General features: G+C 56.3%; 1 protein-coding gene across 2 annotated transcripts; it reads right to left on the bottom strand.

Moving 5' to 3' along the window:
• Positions 1 to 505: 505 nt before the first annotated feature.
• Positions 506 to 22,338, bottom strand: SLC6A17 (solute carrier family 6 member 17). 2 transcript variants are annotated; one of them, XM_065854218.2, is made up of 12 exons: positions 22,268 to 22,338; positions 13,606 to 14,013; positions 10,523 to 10,680; positions 10,111 to 10,237; positions 9,668 to 9,849; positions 8,903 to 9,013; positions 7,718 to 7,959; positions 6,859 to 7,051; positions 6,325 to 6,517; positions 5,984 to 6,143; positions 5,296 to 5,458; positions 506 to 4,556 (listed from the first exon to the last, which is right to left on the bottom strand). In XM_065854218.2, exons 2-12 carry the CDS (start codon positions 13,889 to 13,891, stop codon positions 4,188 to 4,190), a joined length of 2,184 nt encoding a protein of 727 aa, XP_065710290.1. In that variant the 5' UTR covers positions 13,892 to 14,013; positions 22,268 to 22,338; the 3' UTR covers positions 506 to 4,187. The 2 variants fall into 2 exon arrangements, with proteins under 2 accessions (XP_065710290.1, XP_065710288.1); XM_065854216.2 differs by lacking the exon at positions 22,268 to 22,338 and adding an exon at positions 19,592 to 19,896.
• Between the last annotated feature and the right edge of the window lie 247 nt (positions 22,339 to 22,585).

The following is a 22,585-nucleotide window of genomic DNA, read 5'->3' as shown; positions in this document are numbered from 1 at the left end:
CCCGGCTCCAAGCTCCCTTCAGGCAGTTCAGAGATCAGAAGGTCTCCCCTCAGCTCCTGTTCTCCAGACTAAGTCACCTGGGGCTGCTGGAAATCTCTGGTCCTTCTCCAGGGAGGGTCTCCAGACCCCCCGTACCCCTCAGGATGAGCCATCAGCAACATTAGCAGGGCATTGTACAGAAGAGCAAATGCCACATCTTACCAGCTGGTGTGCCCCGTAATGCCAGTGTGTACTGGTTGAACTGGTCCGGGATGGGAGATCACATCCAGGATGCTCCTGAAGCAGCCATGCTCAAGCAAACACCAGGGGCTGGTGCTGGATGGAGGAAGGGAATCAGAGGATGAGGGGACACAGAAGGGCAACGGTGGTGACAAGACAGACATTGATGGCCATAGGTGATAGCAGCCCCAGTGCCCATTTGCTCTGCGCCCACAAACCTCAGAGACACCCCAAACCCACCCCAAGAAAGGAAACAGAGGCAGAGAAGAGACCCAGTGAGAAGAGATTTGGTAAGAAGAGACTTTTAATGGGACTCCGGTACAGCTCTTACAGGGTTGCTCTCGCCCGCCAGGAGTCCGGCCGGCACGGCACGCGTGGTAAATACACCGGCTACAAGGATACACGGGATGAGTTACTACGAGATCTGTGCTTTTACCTGTACAGGAGGGTTTCGCCAGCTTTGTGCTTGCCCACGGGGGAAGTGGCTCATTCTGCGCTGCCACGGGCTGTGCCGTGTCCCCCCCGGCCACCGAGGCCACCCAGCTCTGCCCCTGCTCCTGCCAGAGACACCCAGGCTTGGGGACAGAGGGACAGGAGGGAGGCAGCGGGAGATGCTCTGGGGAGGTGCTGGGGTTTAATGTCACCTGCCGGCATCTGGGTGGGGGCCAGGAGGTGACACGGGGGCTGTTGTGGAGGGATTGAGGGGAAAGGGACAAGGGACACCCAGGGAAGGTACAGCTGGCTCCAGCTGTTCCTTCTGCTTTGCACCAAGGTCAAGGGCAGATCCAGCCCCGCAGAGCCCTGCACTCAGGGATGGAGCATCCCCACTGCACCCTGGGACCCCAGCACCGCTGTCAGGGGCTGGGCACCCACCTGTGACCCCCCAAGCCCTCCCAGCTCTGTCCCCAGAGCGAGGACGTGGTTCTGACCCCAGCCAGGGACACCGTCCTGCTCCGAGCAGCAGGATCGGGGCTGGGAGCCCAGCGGGGAGCTAACGGGGGGACAGGAATATCGGCAGCGGGTCCCCCCTTCTTCTCCCACCACCCGGAGGAAAACTGAAAAGTGCCTGTGCTCACAGCTAGCAGCTATTCCCTGTGCCTCCGTGGACAGAAAAGAGGGACAAAAAGTGAGTTTTTAGGGCTGAAAGCCACTGGGGGTCAGCCCGACCAGCAGCCCAGGACCCCGAGAAGGTGCGTGTGGGGAGAACCTGCCCCGGCGAGGCGGGGGAGCCCCCAACGCAGGCTCCAAAAGTGACCGAGGACAGCGAGAAGTGAATCCTGACCCCAAACCACATCCACACGCACACCCAGGCGCGCACACCCACGCACGGCATCGACGGACGGACACGCACACGCTCACACAGCAACAACACGGGTCACTTCAAATGTAACACCCCCCCACGAACACCCTGCGTCTAACACCGAGCAAATGCCACGAAGAAATAACAGTATCTCCACAGATTAAAATAAAGGTGTTGTCCCTCCTCCTCCTCTCTGCTGGGTCCCCAGGGCAATTGGGCCCCCGGGGCTGAAGTCGGAATGGGGGGACACTCACCCACCACACACAAGAAATAAAAAGTTAAAAATATGCCCCGATATACAACGGGAATTGATCTGTACAAGCACTGGGAATGAAAATAGGTCACGGCCCACTTTGGAATACGGTTTTGTCATTTAACAGCATTTACAGTGACATTTACAGAATAAATATACAATAGAAATAGAGAATCTCTAGGTTATTATTCCATCTCCTCTCTCTGTATATATTTTATATATATATAATATAGCTTTGTTTGTTTGTTTGTTACCTTCTTATTGACTTTGCCTCTTACTGACGCTGCAAGAAGGGGAGGAAAGCGAATGCCTCCCCGGCTGGTTTGGGGCTGGGGGAGCCGGGGGGGCCGGATCCTTCCCTGGGGGTTCAAGGAGCATCACGCCACGGGAGCGGATGGGCCTAAGGACAGTGGTGTCCTGCTCCACTAACTCCATGGGAGCTACGGGGGGAATCCGGCCCCCAGGCTCGGGGACATCGCGAAGGTGACGTTGGGCTCATCTTCTGTTTTGCTGGTTGGGTGGAAGAAACTGGGGAGAGAGGGTGAAATAGGAGATGGGAAGGAACGTCTTGATTAACAATGGAGAAATTCCATTGGTTTTGTGCTTCTCGCATTCAGAGATGATGCAGTGGGGACATTCCTACGTCCCTCTGCATGGGCAGGGCAAGGATGGCGGAGAAAGAGCCACTGGAGGAGAGACAAGAGCGTGGATGATGCTGCTCAGAGCCACCAAAGACTGAGCTCCTTTGATTCAGTCCCTGGCTCTGTTTTCACCCTGGAAAAATGAGTTCATTGTCCAGGAAGAGTCACCAGTCAAGCCCATGGAGAAGGATATAAATAAAGGATCACAACCCACATGGAAAACGCTGTTGTGGGGGACCTCCTGACCCCAGGGTTGCTAAGAGAAGGCAAGGAGGTGGTGAATGGACCAGGGACCTTCTGCCTTTGCCTCCCAGCCAAAAGGAGAATCGAGGTGGAAGAAAACCCAGTGCCAGGAAAGCGGAGGAGAATAGAGCTCATGGACAAGCACCTACAAACTTGGCCTTCAAACTGGCTTGAAATACCATGATGTGCGATCTAAGGCCAGCAGGACCAAGGATGAGATGCTCCTTGGGAGTTTGGAGGTCCTGACCTTTCCTAGACAGCCTGGGGAGAAAGAACATCAGGTCACGATAATCATGATAACATGGATGGGCACAATAGAGGTTCCTGGGCTCTAACAAGGGCTCACCAGCCTGGGCCAAGGGCTACTGGGGACACTGGGACCTGGCGCTGACTCAGCAGATGTCTGCTGTCCCCAGGAGATGGTCACCCCCATCCGAAGGCTGGTGGTGCTCTGTGGAGGTGCAATGGGGGCAATGCAGACCCCTCCAGCTCAAAGCTGGGAGAAATGAGGACACGTGTCCAGAGAGGACCACGGCCCAGCTCACCTCTGCTGGTGGGGGCAAGGGAGGAAAGTCAGGGGGTGGATTCCTGAGAGCTCAACCAGGACTGTATAGCACTGGATGTCCCACAGCTTCTCTGCTTGTCCCTCTGGGACAGCTCAGAGAGAGCAGCAAGAGGAGACCATCACCATACGCCAGGGATTTTGGTTCAGCAGAGCATCCCACGTGCCAGGAGTAATTCAGGAGAGCAGGGTGACCCCATCCACACCCCACACACGCTCCCCATCCGAATCATCAGAGGTCGTTCTGCCACCCAGCACGATTCCCGCACCTCCACGGAGCACGCAGACCCCACCGCCCCACGGACGCGACATCTGTGTCTCAGAACAGACGCTGTCCCCATGCTGGTGGTGACAAACCAGCCCCCGAGGATCCCCCACGCGCAGTCTCAGCCAGCGCCACGCTGCTCCCTGCCAACCCTGCTCACAAATTTGGGGGTTATTTGGGTGCGTCCACAGCTAGAAAAACTACAGGAGATACAACAACGACGACGGTGACAACAGCAGCACCTTTTTGTGCTATGAACATCGATGGTTAATTGTGCTCGTTGGAATAAGGCCGTGACTCCTCCCGGCCAAAGGACAACAGAAGCGGCCACGGGAGGGAGCCTGGTTGGTTTTCCACCTGACACCAGGTCCTTTTTTCCAAACATCAGCTGCTTAGAAAAGAAAAAAAACAACAAAACTAAGAGATTCTTTGCTTCAGATTCGAGCTGTGTGAGAACAACCCCCGGAAAGATATTGCAGCGTCTCTCGTCCCTCCTCCCTTCCCCGAAGGGCTCCTGGAGGAGTCCTGCCCCTCCTGCAGTCCCTTCTTCCGATGGCACCTTGGAAACGGCTGCTTTTGGTTGCAATTTTCAGAGGGGTTTCTTTCTTCGTCTTCCTTACTAGTTGATTTTGCTGTTGCCTGGACGGGCAGGATCCACTCCCTGGCGAGCTCCTCGCCCGGTGGGGGTGGCGGGGGGGTGACCGTCACAGTTCGGATTCGGGGGTGCTGGCCAGGAGGTACCCGCTGCCGTAGCGTCCGTTGGGGGCACTGCTCATTTCCATCGGGGAGTTGCCCCCGGGCCCCAGGTAGGAGCGGTGGGTGGGCATAGGGGACGGGGTCTCGCTGGGGACTTTGCTCAGGATGAAGCGGGTCTCGTCGTTGTCTTCCAGGTTGGAGATGTCCTTCATCATCCGGCCCTTCTTGTAGGTGACGGAGAGGGCGTTGGAGCCATCCGAGACGAGGTGGAACTGGCGGAGGATGAAGACCAGAGGCAGAGGGAGGGACGCCAGGATGATCAGAGAGATGAGGATCGCCATGGCCCACGTTGGGTAGAAGAGGAACTTTTCTGCAGCCTGGAAGAGACAGATATCAGTGCCTAAGGGCTGTTCCAGCAGAGGTGACCCACACCAAGGACAACGTCTCCGAAACGCCGGGAAATTCCTGTGGCCTCCTGCCAGACCTCATCCTCAGGGACACCGTGTGAAGCTTCCAGAAGGTGGATTCAAATCAAGAGAACAAACATGGGTCTGCACACAGCGCGCAGCTGTGGAAGCAACCCGAAATCCAGGCTCAGCCTTCATAGAATGGTTTGGGTTGAAGGGACCTCCCCAGCTCCCCCATCCCACCCCTGCCATGAGCAGGGACATCTTCACCAGCTCAGGTTGCTCAGAGCCCTGTCCAGCCTGGCCTGGGATGTCTCCAGGGATGCTTCATCCACCACCTCTCTGGCCAACCTGGGCCAGGCTCTCACCACCCTCAGGGCCAACAATTCCTTCCTAGTGCCCAGCCTAAATCTCCCTCCTTTAGTTTAGAACCAACAGCCCTCGTCCTATCGCAACAGCCCCTGCTGAAAAGTCTGTCCCCATCTTCTCTATCAGCCCCTTTTAAGCACAGAAAGGCCACAATAAGGTCTCCCTGGAGCTTCTCTTCTCCAGCTGAACACCCCAGCTCCCTCAGCCTGTCCCACAGCAGAGCTGTTCCAGCCTGGATCATCTCCCAGCAGGAGAAGGGAGGAGAAAGGAGAAGAGCTGTGAAGAGCAGGGGCGTGCGGTCTCAGCCTGGCCCTGGCTGCGGGAAGGGCCCCGCGCTCACCTCCTCCTTGATCCAGGCGCTGTAGCCCGGGGGGCTGACGCCCAGCTGGATGATGCTGGCGGTCATGAGCACGGCCATGCAGATGGGAGACACGTACTTCCAGGTGTAGTAGTAGAACTGGTAGGGCCGGAAACCCAGCATTTCCGTCAGCTCCTGCATGAACCTGCCCAGAAGAAGAGGTGGAACCACGCTGTTCCTCACCTTCAAGTGAGAAACCCCCTCCCAGGAGCCCCCGTTGTAAATTATGCTCAAGGTAGAGCCTGAAGAAGAACCCAGCTGATCCAGGCAAGTGTCTCAGTGTCCCTGTAGGGCTAGTTGGGAACCTCCTAAGGAAAAGGCCATTTGAGCATCAGCAAGAGCCTCATTTGCTCTGGCCAACTTATGAACAAGAACAGGCACTGAGGGGGACAAGGTTCCCTTCCAGGAGGACATGGAAACCTCAGACAAAAGGGTTATCACAAGAAACAGAGCAGCACAACCAACAGCAGATACCCACAAGAAGGACCCGCTCCTGGGGCTGGGTTACACCAAGGAGAAGGTGAACTGAGTTCCTGAGTCTATAAATGCCCCTGTGGTGTTTGCTCCATCAGAGCTGGGGAAAAAGTCATCTGGAAAAGAGCTGGGAGGAGGGGGTTATTTAGCCAGGAGATACAGCACAGTTATCCTTTTCGTTGTATGAATGTCTTACTTTTTGGTGCCGTAAATCCAGGCCACAGCGATGTTCTCCAGGATGACCACGACGGTGAGCGGCAGCGTGGCTGAATAATCGTCAAACATGGTGACAAAGTAATTCCCAGAGCGCTGCACAAAGATCAGTCCCACCACGAAGGCAAAGATGCAGGAACCAACTGCGGGGAGCAAACGGGCATGGTCAGCAGAGCACCCCAAGGAGAACCAAGGCTTCCACCAGCCCTGGCTTCAGCAGGACCCAGTACGCATCACCGTGTCCATATTCTGCTGGAGTGACTCCCCAGGGCAATGAGGACTCTCCACCCCTTCCCCAGGAGGTTGCAGGAGAAAAGCCCTCACCTGTGAACACTTCCTTCCGCACCTTGAAGGTGTCGATGATGGGCGTCGTGATGCCCGACATGGTCCCGATCATGCTGCCCAGCCCCAGGTTGATCAGCATCAGGAAGAACATGACGGACCAAAACGGTGAGGCTGGGAAATGGGTCATGGCTTCTGTGAAGGCAATGAAGGCCAGGCCAGTTCCTTGCACTGACTGTTCAGGGGGAGAGAGGACCGAAAGATGAGAAGAAACATCTCAGGGACATAACCTACAAGTCCCTGCATACCTAAGGTCTCTCCTGTCACCCTGAACCACTCTTCAAGGAAAGAAAAACCCAGTCTGGATGTGGTGATGACCCTGCTAGACTGGCTATGCGCAGATCCTTCCCCCAGCCCAGGAAGGACCACTGTGTGCTGGGGAAACCACAGCGACAGGGAATCCCCATCCCTGCAGAGGATCCATGTGCCAGAAGTGACACAAGTAGAGCGGCCCCTACCAGGGAGAGGCAATGGGGTAGGTGACCTCCTGGTCCTATTAGGAATGACACCAGGTACCTTGTTGAGTTCATCCTCCAAGAGGCAGGCGTCCAAGCCCAGTTCCTTGAAGTGTCCCTCTTTCACCGTCATGATCACCCTGTACATCTCGTTGTAGTCCTTGGCGGTGAGGTGGGAGAAGTTCACGTGGGGCGGGATGAGGTCGTGGCTCAGCACGTTGGTGTTCAGGTAGCCCAAGATCTTCTCGGCGTTCCTAAGGAAGAGCAGAGCCTGGTCCCCCTGAGATGTCCCCTTCCAAGAGGGTGGATGATGAGGCCTGACCATGGAAGCCCTTTGCACCACCAGGATGGAGCTCCCTGGGTCACATCACCCATGTCCCAACCACAGGATCTATTTGCGGTTTCCCAAAGGGTAAGAAAATGTTGTGTTAGGCCGCACAGCAGAGGATGTGGATGGGGACCCACCAGGGCTCTCTGCACCTCCTCAACAGGTTTATCTCCTGCTCTGGGACTCCACACTGCATGGCCAGGATTTTTATGCACAAATTCACCTTCCTCCAGCTGCTTCTGGGGCACAGCACAGCAGCTCCTCTAACCTTGCAGCCAAGTGGACCTGCGGATCAGTGGAAACTGGAGGAAACCCAGGTGCTGTGACCAAACATGTCAGATTTACCCTCAATTTGTGGACTAAGAGCCCATCTTAGGGGTGCATTTTAGGCTTGAGGAGCTGAACACCTAACTGCCTCACCTACAATGGGACATCTCTGGAGATTCAGGTCTTGACCATCAGGAACTTGGGTCCACCCAAGCACAGCATCCCCCAGCTCCAGAGCACTGATTCTGCCACCTCCAGACCCACCACAATCATCATCAGCAAAGTCCTGCCCACCCCAAGCACAGAAAAAGGCAAATCCTCTTACTCCACCACACATTTCTCGTTCATGATGTTGGCCTTGAAGCCCAGCACAGCAAACACAACCAGGGTGGCCAGGACAGACGTGAAGAAGTTGATGAAGGAGACGAGCGTGGCATCAAAGTGGCAGTTGTTGTCCTGCTTGTTGTAGCTGGAGAAGGCGATGACTCCTCCAAAGCCCAAGCCCAAGGCAAAGAAAACCTGCGTAGCTGCCTCCCGCCACACCTGGGGGTCCAGCATCTTGTCCAGCTTGGAGGGGAGACAGAAGAAGTAGTTACAGGGTTTAGTGGCCCCACAATTCATCCCAGCAGAGCCAGAGCTGAATTAAAAGGCTGCGGTGCCCACCACCTGGGAGATCACAGTCATGGACATGATCTACCATGATCAGGTCTTGCATGACCCAGCACTCATGGGTCCTCCTTCTCTTTCCTGCAGAGGGGGAAACTGAGGCATGAAGAAGGGGAAGGTTTGGCCTGGCCATGTCTCTGGGTGCTCCATCTGCCCCAGAGCCCAAGCTGGGTGCTGGATCTCCCAGCTCAAAGCTCTACAGCTTCCCAATAGACCACCCAGCTGCTCTGGGGAGCTGGTGTCCCCGTCCCCCTGCCCAAGGGAGCCACATGCCACCCCGTGATGGATCTCCATCCTCCCCCAGCCGTCTCCAGAGCAACTGGACCACTTGAAGTCAAACAGCTGATGGGTTTGTTCAACCTCCTGTCCCCCCCAACCACATTCCCCCCACCCTCCACGAGCCAGAGCTGCAGGCTGGAGGCCTCTGAGCATCATTCATCAAGAGATCATAATTAATATCTTCTAACAGCCTCGCTGGCTGAGCTGATTCATCTATGTCTCTGCTTAACTAATTAATTAGCTGTTTAATTAATGAATGCATACCACCAGCAGAGGTTTTTCTGCCAGCCAGCATCTTCCCATGAAGTCTTTAAATATATCACCTTGGGCACCCCCACCCCAGCATCTGGGCTCCTAAAGGTGACAGGATCGATGCCAAGGCTCTCGGCTCTCCTGGCCCATACCCCATATTTTGAGGTGCTGCTGGCACATCCTGATGATTTATCAGGGTCTCCGAGGTAGTTTGGGTTGGTACTTCAGTTTTTGAAGTGGGGAGCATAAAGGAAAATCAGGTGTGAGCAGGCAGGAGGAGAATGTGGAGTCTGCTGGGCTTGGAGCCCCTTACCTTGGGCGTGAACATGTGCATGATCCCATCCACCGCCCCGCGCAGCAGGAGGCCCCGCACCAGGAAGCAAACCAGCACCACGTAGGGGAAGAGCGAGCTGAAGTACATCACCTGGGGCAAGAGGGACGCGAGGAAGGGACGGTCTCATTCATTGCAGGATGGGACAAGAACTGAAGCTCAGGTGGATTTCATAGAATCAGAGAATCATTGTGGTTGGAAGAGCCCCTCAAGATCACAGAGTGCAACCATAACCCACCCCTGTCCCTGCCCCATGTCCTGAGAACCTCATGTCCGTCTGTCCAACCCTCCAGGGATGGTGACTCCAGCACTGCCCTGGGCAGCCTGTTCCAATGCCCCACAGCCCTTTGGGGAAGAATTTGTTCCTAAATCCAACCTCAACCTCCCCTGGTGCAACTTGAGGCCGTTTCCTCTGCTCCTGGCGCTTGTTCCTGGGGAGCAGAGCCCGACTCCCCCCTGGCTCCAAGCTCCTTTCAGGCAGTTCAGAGATCAGAAGGTCTCCCCTCAGCTCCTGTTCTCCAGCTGAACCCCCCAGGTCCCTCAGCCGCTCCCATCACACTTGTGCTCCAGCCCCTCACCAGCTCCGTTCCCTTCTCTCAACTCACTCCAGCACCTCAAGGGCTTTCTTGGCGTGGGTGTCAGCATCCCCCAGGGGACACAGCACCCTCCACCACCCCAGAGCAGATCATGGTCCAGGCAGGAGGTTCCTGCCTCAAGGACAGACCCCAGCGTGCCACCGCTACCCACCTTCCCCGAGGACTGGATGCCTTTGATCATGGCCAAGCCAACAAGGCTCCAGGCCACCAGCAGACACAGGGTCATCTTCCAGTTGAGGCCTCCGCTCTCCGAGATGGAGTTGGAGATGTCCAGGGTCTCCCGGTACCAGAAGTAGGTGGTGGCCGAGCTCCTCTCACATTCAGTCTCCACAACTACAATGGAGCAGAGGCAGGAGAGCATGAGGGGGCTGCAGGAGAGTCACCCACCATCTCTTAGGCGATGAACCTCAATTAAGGGGTGACTTGCCCAACCCAATGGAATCACCTCCATATGATCAACATAGCTGGGCTGGAGAGCACCCAGTGCCCCAGGAGACACCCAACCTCCTGTGTCCCCAGCCTGGGGACACATACAGATGTTTGGGGTCCCCATTGTCCCACAGAACCCCTTCCCTGGGAACTGCCGTCCATTACCGGCCACCGAGCCATTTTTCACGATGGGGCATTCACTCCAGGGCAGAGGGTACTGGAAGGACTTGAAGAAGTAAAAGATGCTCCAGCCGATGATGACGTTGTAATAGAGACCGACAAAGAAACAGACCTGGGGGGAGGAAGGAGGACACCGCGTTAAACCACAGGGCAGTGACACTGTCCCCAGCACACACCCCGCTGGGCAGGGACCGGGGGCAGCGGGGCTGCTGGGATCAGGGGATGGGACCAGTGCCACCCAGCTCTGGACCCACACGTGGAACTGGAAAGACTCCCCTTGACCTCTCAAACCTCTGCATGGGGTCCCTCAGGATTTGTTTCCAAGTCGCCCTCCCTACTCCGCAGTTTGCAAAGCGTCCCCAGGGGGGCACACAAAGGGACCCACGGGGGCACTCACCAGGCAGCTGGCGTAGCCGATGCCCCCCAGACGAGGGCAGATGTAATTCCAGACGCCGATGCTGCCCCGGCGGATCCGCTGCCCCACCGCCAGCTCCAGGAAGAAGAGCGGGAGCCCGATGATGATGAGCAAGACCAGGTACGGGACCAGGTAGGCACCTGGAGGAGAGAACATGTACATGTCCCTGGCTGTCTCTGACACCTGGGTCCCGTTCTGGGCTCCCCAGTCTCAGAAGGACAAGGAATTACTGGAGAGAGTCCAGGGAGGGACACAAAGATGCTGAGGGGTCTGGAGCATCTTTCTGATGAGGAGACTGAGAGAGCTGGGGCTGTTCAGCTGGAGAAGAGAAGGGGCAACAGACCCCCCACATCAGCATTCACCCCATCACGTGCTGTCCAGCATGCGGCCAGGTCGTCTGGTAGGGGTAAAACCAGCTCCAATTAGAACCTTGCTTATTCTCTGCCTAATTGAGAAGTCCGGAGAGAAATGAGCAGTTCCCAAAGCAAAGCCAACTGACCGTAAAGGATGCGATGACTCAGGCTGATGAATTAATTACTCCAGCCTCCTGCCAGGGGCTGGGGAACGGCCCGGGGAGCCTGCAGCTCACTCCCGGGGGGTGGCAGGCGATCTGAAGGGACACGCTGGGCAGATTCCCGGTTGGATTTACACCCCGGTGACAGTCCCCATCCCCTGGCCTCGGGCAGGACCGGTGGCAGCTGATGCTGCTCCAAGCAGTGACACTGCAAAGTGCCCCAGCCCACAATACAGGGTGTTCCAAAAAGATGCACCCAGTTTCAAATATATAGAGATTTCAAACGGGATCTGGCTTTTTGCCTAAAAACAGTCGGCTCCCCCCACAACCACAGCCCTGGGTTTTCCAGGGAACACAGCAGGATGAATCCCAGCCTGGGGACACAAATTGCTCCTCCTGTTCCCCAGCACCTGAGACAGCTGAGGCTAAAGGGCCACAAACCTACAGGCCAGCAGAGACCTCAGCATAAACTGAGACTATTTCATTCACAGTATCACAGTATGTTTGGGATTGGAAGGGACCTCAAAAGATCATCCAGTCCAATCCCCCTGCTGGAGCAGGAACGCCCAGGTGAGGTCGCACAGGAAGGTGTCCAGGCGGGCTTTGAATGTCTCCAGGGAAGGAGACTCCACAACCTCCCTGGGTAGCCTGTTCCAGTGCTCTGTTACCCTCACTGAGAAGAAGTTCTTTTTCAAATTTAAGTGGAACCTCTTGTGTTCCAGCTTGATCCCATTGCCCCTTGTCCTATCATTGTTTGCCACTGAGAAGAGCCTGACTCCATCCTCATGGCACTCACCCTTTATATATTTATAAACATTAATAAGGTCACCCCTCAGTCTCCTCTTCTCCAAACTAAAGAGCCCCAGCTCCCTCAGCCTTTCTTCATAAGGGAGATGCTCCACTCCCTTAATCATCTTTGTTGCCCTACGCTGGACCCTCTCCAGCAGTTCCCTGTCCTTCTTGAACTGAGGGGCCCAGAACTGGACACAATATTCCAGATGGGGTCTCACCAGGGTGGAGTAGAGGGGAAGGAGGACCTCTCTCGATCTACTGACCACCCCCCTTGTAATACATCCAAGGATGCCATTGGCCTTCCTGGCCACAAGGGCACAGTGCTGGCTCATGGTCATCCTGTTGTCCACCAGGACCCCCAGGTCCCTTTCCCCTACACTGCTCTCTAATAGGTCATGCCCCAACCTATACTGGAACTTGGGATTGTTCCTGCCCAGATGCAGGACTCTACACTTTCCCTTGTTAAATTCCATCAGGTTATCCCCCGCCCAACTCTCCAGCCTGTCCAGGTCCCGCTGGATGGCAGCACAGCCTTCTGGCGTGTCAGCCACTCCTCCCAGCTTAGTGTCATTACACTAATTACAGTTAGTTATTACCTGCAGTGCCAATGGCGAAACCGAGGCATGGCTGGGTTAAGTGACCACAGAGAAGCAGGACTCTGGATCCCAAACCTCCAGCTCTGAGCTGGTTCCTGAGCTCACAGAATCAAAAAACCCACCTGGAAGTCACAGTCTGTGGTGTTGTGCACCAAAACCCAGCCTGGAGCCAAACTGGGGCGACTGGGGGCTATGTGTGCCAGCAACTGGGAGATGCTGGGATGCAGGAGCTGCTGCAGCTCCATCCCAGCCGGGAAGGGCCAGCGATGGGGTGGAAGCGCTGACTGCACAGGTTCTTCTGGTGGGAGAATGACTCATCGGGAGGATGACACCGGAGATGTTTGAATTATTGAGAGCAGCTCCGGGCTGGGGGCACAGCGAGAGACGCAGCGCTGGGAACAGGGCGAGGGGTAGAGGGGAAAACCGCTGTGGAGAGCCTGGTTTGGATCAACAATGAGGAATTCACCCTCTCATCAGTGTCATGGAGGGTGTTGGGTCTCAGCACAGCTGGGAGAGACCAAACCCTCCGGGCTGCTCCTGGGTGCCCAGGGAGGGGACACAGGGTGGGATGGGACGTTTGGAAGGAGGGTTTGGGAAGGGGCTGGAGCTGACACAACGTGGCTTCAGGATGCAGGGAAATGGAAGGACGCTCTCTGCTTTTTTAACTTCCCAGTATCCAAATTGCCTCAACAGGAGTTGGGAGCTGCAGCCAGAAATCCCAGCTCCCAGCCCGGGATTCGCCTTGACTTTGGAGCAGGCGGGTGGACGCCTTTTAGAAAGAGAATCATAGAACAGAATCACAGATGGTTTGGGTTGGAGGGACCTTCCCAGCTCCCCGAGTGCCACCCCTGCCATGAGCAGGGACATCTTCACCAGCTCAGGTTGCTCAGAGCCCCGTCCAGCCTGGCCTGGGATGTCTCCATGGATGCTTCATCCACCACCTCTCTGGGAACCTGGGCCAGGCTCTCACCACCCTCAGGACCAACAATTCCTTCCTCATGTCTAAGATCCTGTCCTGGAGGTTCCCGCATCTCTGCACAGATGTTCACACTGTGGTGAGCAGCTGCTGGCTGCCCCTTCCCACCTTCAGAGCCCAAAAAACCCCCGTCCTGCCCCAGGATCAGGCCGTACCCCCTTCCTAAGGGCTGAGCCCCATCTCTCACCTCCTCCGTTCTTCTGGCAGAGGTAGGGGAAGCGCCAGACGTTGCCCAGCCCCACGGAGTAGCCGATCTGCGCCAGGATGTACTGCAGCTTGCTGTTCCACGCTGGCCGGTTCTCCGCATCCAGCTCCTCATCTCCATCCTTCTGCTTGTCCCAGGTTTCTCCCGTCACGTTGAGGACGCTGCGTTTGTAGTCCACGGGCTCTTCGTGGGCCAGTAAGTCGGCCACCGACTCGGTGACATGCTCGCTGCTGTGCTCCCGCTGGGTCACTTTGCTGTTTTTCGGCATCGGGACGGCTCCGCGCGGCCCCGGGGGGCGGGATGGGGCGAGGGGTGAAGATGAACGTCCCGCAGGGAACGGGACACGTGTGAGCTAGAGCTCAGACCTCACCTCCTCTTCATCAGTAGGACCTGGGCGAAAAGCGCTCGGGGACAGTGACAAACGCCCAGGCTATCTCTCCATCCCTGGACGTTATCAGGACTGACTTAAAAGCCTGGGAACCTGCAGCTAAATCTTCCCAGGCAGCTTTACAACAGATAACGGCTGCAAAACAGGCAAAGCCATCAATCGTCCTGGCCCCGTCACCTTCCCAGCCTTCGCTATGGCCCAGGAAAGCTGTACCAGTCCCCAGCATCCATGCGGTTACACCAGTTTGCCCCCACTGTCTCATTCCCAAAAGTGATGGCACCAGCTCCCAGGGGTGCAGGGCCAGGATAAGAGCAAGCAGGGAGAACCTGGACCCAAAAAAGGGTCCAAATATTCCCCTTTTTGAAGCATTGGTTCACTTTGGAGCATCAGGGAAATCCACTCTGCTGGGCTGGGGCTCCCCAGTGCAGGAAAGCACCACATCCCCCCTCTCCATACTGGGAGAACTGGGGCTTGACTGGCAGCTCCCACCCCAGCTGTGACCACGGAGCTTCAGCAGCTGAGGACAAGGCACAGAAACCCCAGAAGAAACTCCACATCATGGAAAAATGACGGTCCAAAGGTTTCTGTCACCTCCATCCCTGCTTCCCAGGGGACATGAGGTTGGTCACCAGCCCCTGGAAGAGCGATGGTGACATTCCCGGCGACCTGTCCCCTCCTGCCTGGACACAGCATCGTCTCATCCTCACCCTGGGGCTTTTCTCCTTTAGTTCAGAGCTCATACAAGACCCAGGTGGCATCTGACAGGTGACGTTGCACAAATAACCCATCAGTGACGTCCTTGGGGCAGCCAACCCTCTGCCAGGATGGGTGACGTGGGATGGACCTCTCATTGTCCCCAAGGAAAACTCACCCATGAATTTCCAGAGCCACCCCCGGCTCTTCTTTCTTATTCGGACAAACATCATTTTGACCCAGTTCGGCTCACAACCCCAAACCTTTCACAGCAGCAGGTTCAGCCCAGGCAGCAAAACTCAACCCCAAGCAGCGCTGCCAGGTCCCGACCCGGCGCGGGAGGGAAGCAAAGCACCGGCAGGATCAATCCTCACCCTCACCTTGGTGTTTCTTCACCCCTGAAGAAAGTTCCCCCTCCGCCAGGCCCCGTTCCCATTAGGAAAGCTATTTTCGGCTGTCGGCTGCATCCGTTGCCAGGCAACCGTGGCGGCTTCACATCTTTCCTGGATCCGGCTCCTCCAGAGAAGCCGTTTGAATTATTCTTTCAAGGCTGGCCTGGTAACGTTTAATTTCCTAACGAGGGCTCATTCACGTAAACCGCTCACGGCTCCGTCGTGGCAATTACCAACACGTGGCTGGAGCATCCTCAGCCGGGATGGGCACAGAGGCGAGGGGAGGGAAGAGCCTCATCCAGCAGCCAGAAAACCATCGATTTCTGCATCAGGCTCCGTATAGATCAGTGCAGACCTGGCTGAACCAGCCGGGAGATATTTGCTGCTTCGCAGCCACTTCAGCTCCTTCTGAGCAAGGGTGACTCAGACCTTCAGTAGGAATCGACCTCGGGGGCTAAAGTCGCTCTTTATGTTAGAGCTGGAGCCTAGAAGAGCCAGGATCTGCTGGTCGATCCCCCAGAGCTCAATGACCCACAGGGAGGGCACCCAAACTGCTCTTCTGGGGCATCTCAGCCCCTTGGAGCAAAGCCTGGGAGATGCCCAACCCCAGGAAGGTGCTGTTCCTACTCATTTCCCCAGCATTTCGCAAGGTCTGCACCCCTCGAATTGGAAAGCACAGTCCAAATCCATCTGAGAAGGGTATTTCCACTCATTTCTTTGATTGAAAAGGGAATTTAATCAAAAATTCATCTGCCAAAAACAATAACCACCCTGTGAGAAAGACAAGGCAGATCAGCTGACAACCAGGAGTGTTCTGGGCCGGGGAGAGATAGAAAACCCCTGTCACTGACAGATGGAGATTCAGTCTGTTTATTCAGCCCTCATGACCTTAATTTTCTTAAATGTGCATTTTTTCCTTCTCTTTAGAGACAGATTAGGGCCTTTCGGAGCCCATGGTCTGCAATAACCCCCCTGGTGCTGCCGGACCGGCGATGCCTTCGCACAAACCGCTTTGCCCAGGTCAAACCCAGGTTGGTGCCTCCCGCAGAATCACAGAATCAATTTGGTTGGGAGAGACCTTTGAGATGATGGAGTCCAAGGAGCAGCTGGAGGGATGCTCCGAGCGCGCCCTGCCTCGACCCAGCCCTGCTGTCTCAGGAGCAATAAAGGAGGCTGGAAACGTGTCAGCAAAGCTTTTAGCAGGGCCTGGGAGCGCAGAGGCAGGCGGGGAGGAGATGGGGATTTGCAGCAGCAAACGCGCTCCAGGTCTGAAGGACCCAGCAGTTCTACACTCATACAGCGTTTGGGTCCATGAAGGGGAAACTGAGACAGGAAAAAAACACAGGGTGAGATTGGGTGAGCTCAAAATGAACATTTAAAGCATGGGGACTCTGTTTGTCGCCCTCTGCCCCACCACCACTTCTCCTGCGCCCCCGCTGTGCTCGGCTTCCAGACAAACCTAAAACAGAGGGGAAAGATGCGCCCAGTGAAGCATCCGGCTCACCGGGACTGGGAAGGTCCAGCTCAGCACATCAAGGTCACAGAGCAAAGGGGCCAGAGGCACAAGGGATTCCAGGAGGGGGAAAGGCCCCTCTTGGCTTCAAGCTGAGAGGTCTGAGCATCAATCTGCAGCTGCCCATCCTCAACACGCAGGGCCAGGGGAGCTTTGCACCCAGGGCCGGGGGAGCTTTGCACCCAGGGCCAGGCTGTTCGGTGCAGATGGAGAGAATGAAGCAGGAGGGGAAGAGATGGATCCAAGGTCACCCAGGAACCAGAGAGCCCGGGGAGGAGGGAAGGAACGAGCATCCCTCCCGTCATCCCTCTGTCCACTGCAAAAGGAAGGAGCCCTGGGTGCACGGCTTGGTTTTGAGACTAAATCATGAGAAAAACGCTCTGGGCAAGTACGCGCTGCTCCCCATGGTCAGGAGTGCCCCTGCAAGGGGAGAGGGAGCATCCTTGGGAGGTGTCCCTGTCCCACACTTATAAGCCACCCAAAACCACAAGCAGGACCCTCCCAGCAGCACCCAAGCTCCAAAGCCCTGAGAAGAGGTTTTTGCCCAAGGCAGAAGCATCGCAGCTCTGACCCCCAGCCCTGCTCCAGGAGCCTTCCCGCAGCGCCTGCACGCAAATCTTCACCCCACCAGCCAAGTCCAGCCCAAGCTGCCTCCATCTTAAGGCTGTGTGGAGCTGGGGTTTGCTCCTCCCTGCTCATCCTCTCTGGCTCCACGGGGAAGGATTTTGCCATCTTGGCTCATTAAGGCTGCTGTCTCTCCCTTCTTTAAACCACCCCTGTTAATTAGCACCAGACCCTGCAGAGACACCACCCGGTGACTCAGTCCCACCAGCCAAGCTGCACCCCGGGGTGCTCCCCCCCTGCACCCACAAGGGGAGAACCACGAGCTTCGGGCAGGGTCAGCGTGAGCAGATGGGAGAGCCCAGGGGTGCCGGGGGCTCCCACACGGAGCTTTACTGGAAACCAGTTTCCCAGCCCCAGCGTGGGATCGGGAGCACCTCGGTGGCACGGACCCGGTGCTGGAGCAGCTGAGATGCTCCGCGTCCTTCTGGCTTCAGCATCGTGACACAGGAGCCGTTCACGCTCGCTGGTGAATCAGAGCTGCCTCCGCTTCTGTCTTACACCTACCCAAGTGGTTTTCGCCAGCAAAAGCACCCAGATGTTATAAATAACCCCCAGCTCCCCTCAAGGCAAACAGAAGTGGGGCTGCCCCAGCCACCCCCCCAGCTCCACCCCAGAGGTGGGTGCGTTTCCCACCACCCCCAGCTGGGGTATTTTACACCCCATGGTAGGTTGTGATGTTACAGCGATGATTTTTCATCCGTAGGTGCCAAAAAACCTTCAGAAAGGGCAGATTTGCTGCTGGGTCATGAGACAGACACAACAGCCCCGGAGGAGGGGACACCTTGGCACTAAGTGTAGGAGCCCATTGATTCATCGCATTTGGTCTCCTTCCATCTCTCATTTAGCATCATGAAAAGATACATCAGCGGCAACAGTGTGACACCGTATCAAAGCCAATTGTCATATGATTCCTTCAGGGCTCGGTTTGATTCAGCAGATGACCTTTTTCCAGCTAGATCTCAATGATCCCTCTTAACCCACCCGCTCTGGCTGAAGGTGAAGTGGCTGAACCCCAAACCGGGTCAGGTTTATCCTATAAGGCAGCGAATGGGCAGCATCGGCAAGCTCGGCTTTTCCCCGTTGTCATTCATGAAGCTGCTGCTACGTTTGTAAACAAACCAGTCCAAATGCCACCCGGGATGGGGTAAATCAGAGCCTCTCCTCCCAGGGCGATGGTTTCGTCTGGATGTGCGTAGGGCAGCATCTCATTTAGGCTAAATCTGATCCTCGTGACTCCAGCTCGGCTCTGGTATCGCTCCAGATCCTGTGCAAGTCTGAAGCAGCAGTGGAGTCACTCCAGATTTAAACCAAACCCTTTTGTTCCTATCGATTTTAGCGGAGCCACCTCAAATCTATCCCAGAGGGCAGCTCAGATCCACGTTTTATTTCCCTGCCGAGCAGCTGAGCTGCAGTCAAACCAGCATCCAGGTTCCTTGACCTCGTCCCGACACCTCCAGAGGAATATTCGCAGGAAACTCTGTGCCCTGCCCAGAATAGCTCAGCTGCCGCGGCATTTCAGGTTTTTTCCTACCAAGACCAGAAATAGTTGCATCAGCCCCTGCCGGATTCAAACCTCAGGTGCCTCAGACGCACAGCGTGATCTGAGAAGCAGGATTCTGGATTTCACCTTCTGGGTCCTTTACAAAGAGCTGGGGCCAGGTTTCTCAGCCGGTCTGAGCCCCACGTTCCCAGAGCGACGCAAATCTGCACCTGGCCGAGATGCCAGCCCCAAACATGCACCTCTGGGCACATCCAGCTTTGCAATAGATGCACTAAAAGGAATAGAGACTTCTCACACCCAATACCGAGACTTGCACAGTAGCAGGACCCCAAGCCCCATTTTTCTTCCTCAAACCCAGCCATCCACGTTGGGGGAGTAGTGTAAATATATATATATATATCTATAAAAAAGAAAATAACGCCCCAGCACTTCGGGGGCCAGGATGACAATATTCAAGGCAGCCAAATGCTTTCTCCTCTCCAATGTTATTGTCAAGGTCAGTCTGCAAGCTGCATTTCTACCCATCCTCAGGCAGTGGCTCGGAGGGATGAGCCCCCCCAAAAACCTGAGCCAGGTGGCCAGCGCCACCCCCCCCGCGGCTCCCCAGCCTCTGCGCGGTGTCTGAAGCCATTTATTGCCTCTAAATGTCCCCTCCAGCACTCGATGCCACCACCCTTCGGGCCACGCCTGATGCCTCCAGACTTCGGTGTCTCCCCCCCAGCTTAGCCCTGAGCACCTTCCCCCAAAAAGCCCCGACAGCAGCGATGGGGAGGGGGGCAAACAAAGCGGGCAGCACCCGGTGAGGTGGGGAGACCCCCCCGGGGACCCCGGAGGAGGAACGGGGGGACCGGCCTTACCTCGCTCTGCGGCGGCTCCCGGGGATGCTCAGACCGACCCGTTGGCGGGAGAAATGGACCAGATCCCGGGAAAAACCGACCAGGTTCCCCCCACCCCCGGTAAGGGCGCCGGGGGGGGGCGGCGAGAACGGGCGCGGCGGGGCCGGGAGCGCGGATTTACCGGGAAGGCGGATCCGCCGGTGCCGCACGGAACCGGGAGAGCAGCAGCAGCGGCCGCCGCTGCCTCCGCACCCGCGGGGAAGCTGCGCGGGTACCGGTGACTTTCCGCGCCCCCCCACCCCGCCCGCTCGGCGGATGCGCGCTGGGTTCAGCCCGGCCCCGCTCCCCCTCGCCGGAGGGAGGCAACTCCGCTCGGCTCCCAAAATAAAGGAAAATAATGAATTAAACAAATAACTAAGAAGGGACACGCAGCCCCTGACGCAGGCTTGAGTCACCAGGGCTGCACGTCAAAGCTGGGGTGCCGGGCCACCCCCCCTCTCCACCTCTCCGAGGGGATCTTGCGTTAAAATAAAACACCAGGGAGACCACTGAGTCCTGGTGGAAGGGGCGGGTTCAGCTCTGCCCGCCCGAGTGCTGTGGGGAAAAGCAAAACCCACTTTATAATGCCACACACACCCCCAAAAAGAGCAGCCCTAGAGGTGCCCCCCAGCCCCTGCTGTGGTTCTGCCCTGGGGAAGGGGAGGTTGGGTCACCCCTTTCCTCCAAGGATGATTTGATAAATGTGTTTGGTTAGTCACTTTGACTCAGTCCACACAGGGACAAAGGGAGGCAGGAGGAGCGGTTGGGCTTAAATTCTGCTCCCCCAAACTCAGGTGCAAATCAGCGGTGCCCAGGGCTGGCCCAAAGCCCAGTGACACTCAGGGACCCCAGACCCGGCTCGGGGCTCAGACACCACATCTCCAGCCACACCAGTTCCCCTTTGTGCTAAAACCAAGCCTAGGAGCAGCACAGGCTGAGCTGGGGGTGTAAACCAGCTTTGGCGAGAGGTATTTGCACCTACTAACCCACCTTTAATGCCAACAGTGAAATCCTGCAGGCAAAATGATCCCGCTCTCCATTCCAACAGCCACGATGGGAGTTTTATCAGCAGAAAGGCAGAAATACCTGTGCACAAACAGCTCTTCAGGACAAGCAAACCCAGCTGCTTAGGTTTAATTTATCACAGCCGCTCCAGCTGCTTTGGTAAGGGCAGGGTGGGTAGCAGAGAGCCCGGGCACACCTGGAGACATCAGCCCTCCCCTTTGATTCCCCGAGCCCTCAGAAAACATCCAACTGGGTTAACTGGGAAAGCCAGGGGGCTGTCAGGTTGGTTTGCTGGTGGGGAAAAGGAGTTTACAAAGGAGTTCAGTTCCTGATGGAAATGATTGAGGTCACTGGGTCCTGAAAAGCCCAAAATCAGCCCATCCAAACCCCAGCCTGAACACGTTTCCCCAACCAGTGTGTTATTGGTGCTGGGAATACTGGTACCAGTATGTAGCTCCTGGGCTTCAGAGAAACCCTGACAGGAGGAAAAAACACATTTAGAAGCAACAAAGCCCAGAGGTTCAGCCCTCCAGCCCCAAACCGCGCTCCTTCCAGCTCCCGGATCGCACCGTTTGTGCACATTTCTGGCGTTGGGACTCGTTTCCCTTTCCAGCCTATTAGGCACAAAATGATCAATTCTCCCAGGTACTTGGGAGCTCGGCCAGATCCAGTGATGGTCATAACTCTCCCTCCTGCCCCACCGGGGTGAGAAATGAGGCCACACTCCATTAAACCTGCACTATTACTGAGTCCCAGAATTACCCATCCCGGGCTGGGGTAGCGCAGCTCGACACGGCGTTGGGAGGGGAGGAGGCGCATGGTGATTTATTGCACCACTGTGCAAAACCCCCGGCGGCTGCTCGGCTGATTGCAACGTCTCCGCACGTCTCAAAGGAGAGGAGAAGCTCTGGGGAGACTTGTGGTGGCCTTTCAGTGCTTAAAAGGGGCCGATAAGAAAGATGGGGACAGACTTTTCAGCAGGAGCTGTTGCGATAGGACAAGGGGTGGTGGTTTTAAACTAAAGGAGGGAGATTCAGGCTGGACATGAGGATTAAATTGTTGGCCCTGAGGGTGGTGAGAGCCTGGCCCAGGTTGGCCAGAGAGGTGGTGGATGAAGCATCCCTGGAGACATCCCAGGCCAGGCTGGACGGGGCTCTGAGCAACCTGAGCTGGTGAAGATGTCCCTGCTCATGGGGACACGGGTACGAGCTCGGGAGGGCCCGGGAGCTGCAGAGCCCGCGGCTGCAAATGCCGGCAGCACAAAGCTCTCTGCACGCCCAGAGATTACACAAAAGACGATCGAGTGACCTTATTAAGGGGGTCTTAAGCAAAGGGAAATCAAGGAACCTTATTAAGAGGGGCTGAAGCAGCCACTGAGCTCCCCAGCTCCCGCACATTCCAGCAGGGATGAGCCAGCTCAGGCTGGGGAAGGGGCAATTCCTGGGTCACTGGTGACTCGATGACACCCTGAGGTACCATAAATCCTCCCCTGAGGATTTTAAGATCTCCCTATGGCTGGCCGCACATCACCAAAGGGTGTTGCTGGTTGGTAAACCGAGGCAGGGAAGTATCCCCAGCTGTATCAGAGCTTTAAAAGAAATATATTGAAAACACAACAAAACAAAACAAACCTGGTACTTTTCCGACACCAACCTGAGCAGCAGGAACAGTCTGGATTAAAGCAGAGCATGAGTAATGTCTCTCCTGGAAGAGCAGTGCCCCGGAGAGCCAGCGAAGAGCTGATACCGCGCTCCAAGACAGACGCATTTCCATAAACGCTGGAGCAGCAGCCTATAAATAACCGCCTGAATTTACCGCTGCTCTCATGTGACCCTGATCCCCGCATTTTCGGCTGCCATCTGTCACCATGGAAATGGCATCACGGGGCCACCAACCATTCATTCATAGTTGTGGTCCAGGGGAGGGGGCGCGGTGTGGTGGGGGGAGGCATTGCCGAGGCTTTTTAAAGGA

This window comes from Patagioenas fasciata, chromosome 21 (genome assembly GCF_037038585.1).
Source record: "Patagioenas fasciata isolate bPatFas1 chromosome 21, bPatFas1.hap1, whole genome shotgun sequence".
Lineage (NCBI taxonomy): Eukaryota > Metazoa > Chordata > Aves > Columbiformes > Columbidae > Patagioenas > Patagioenas fasciata.
Note: the sequence above shows the minus strand (reverse complement) of the source record. Positions and strands in the feature narration are given on the sequence as shown.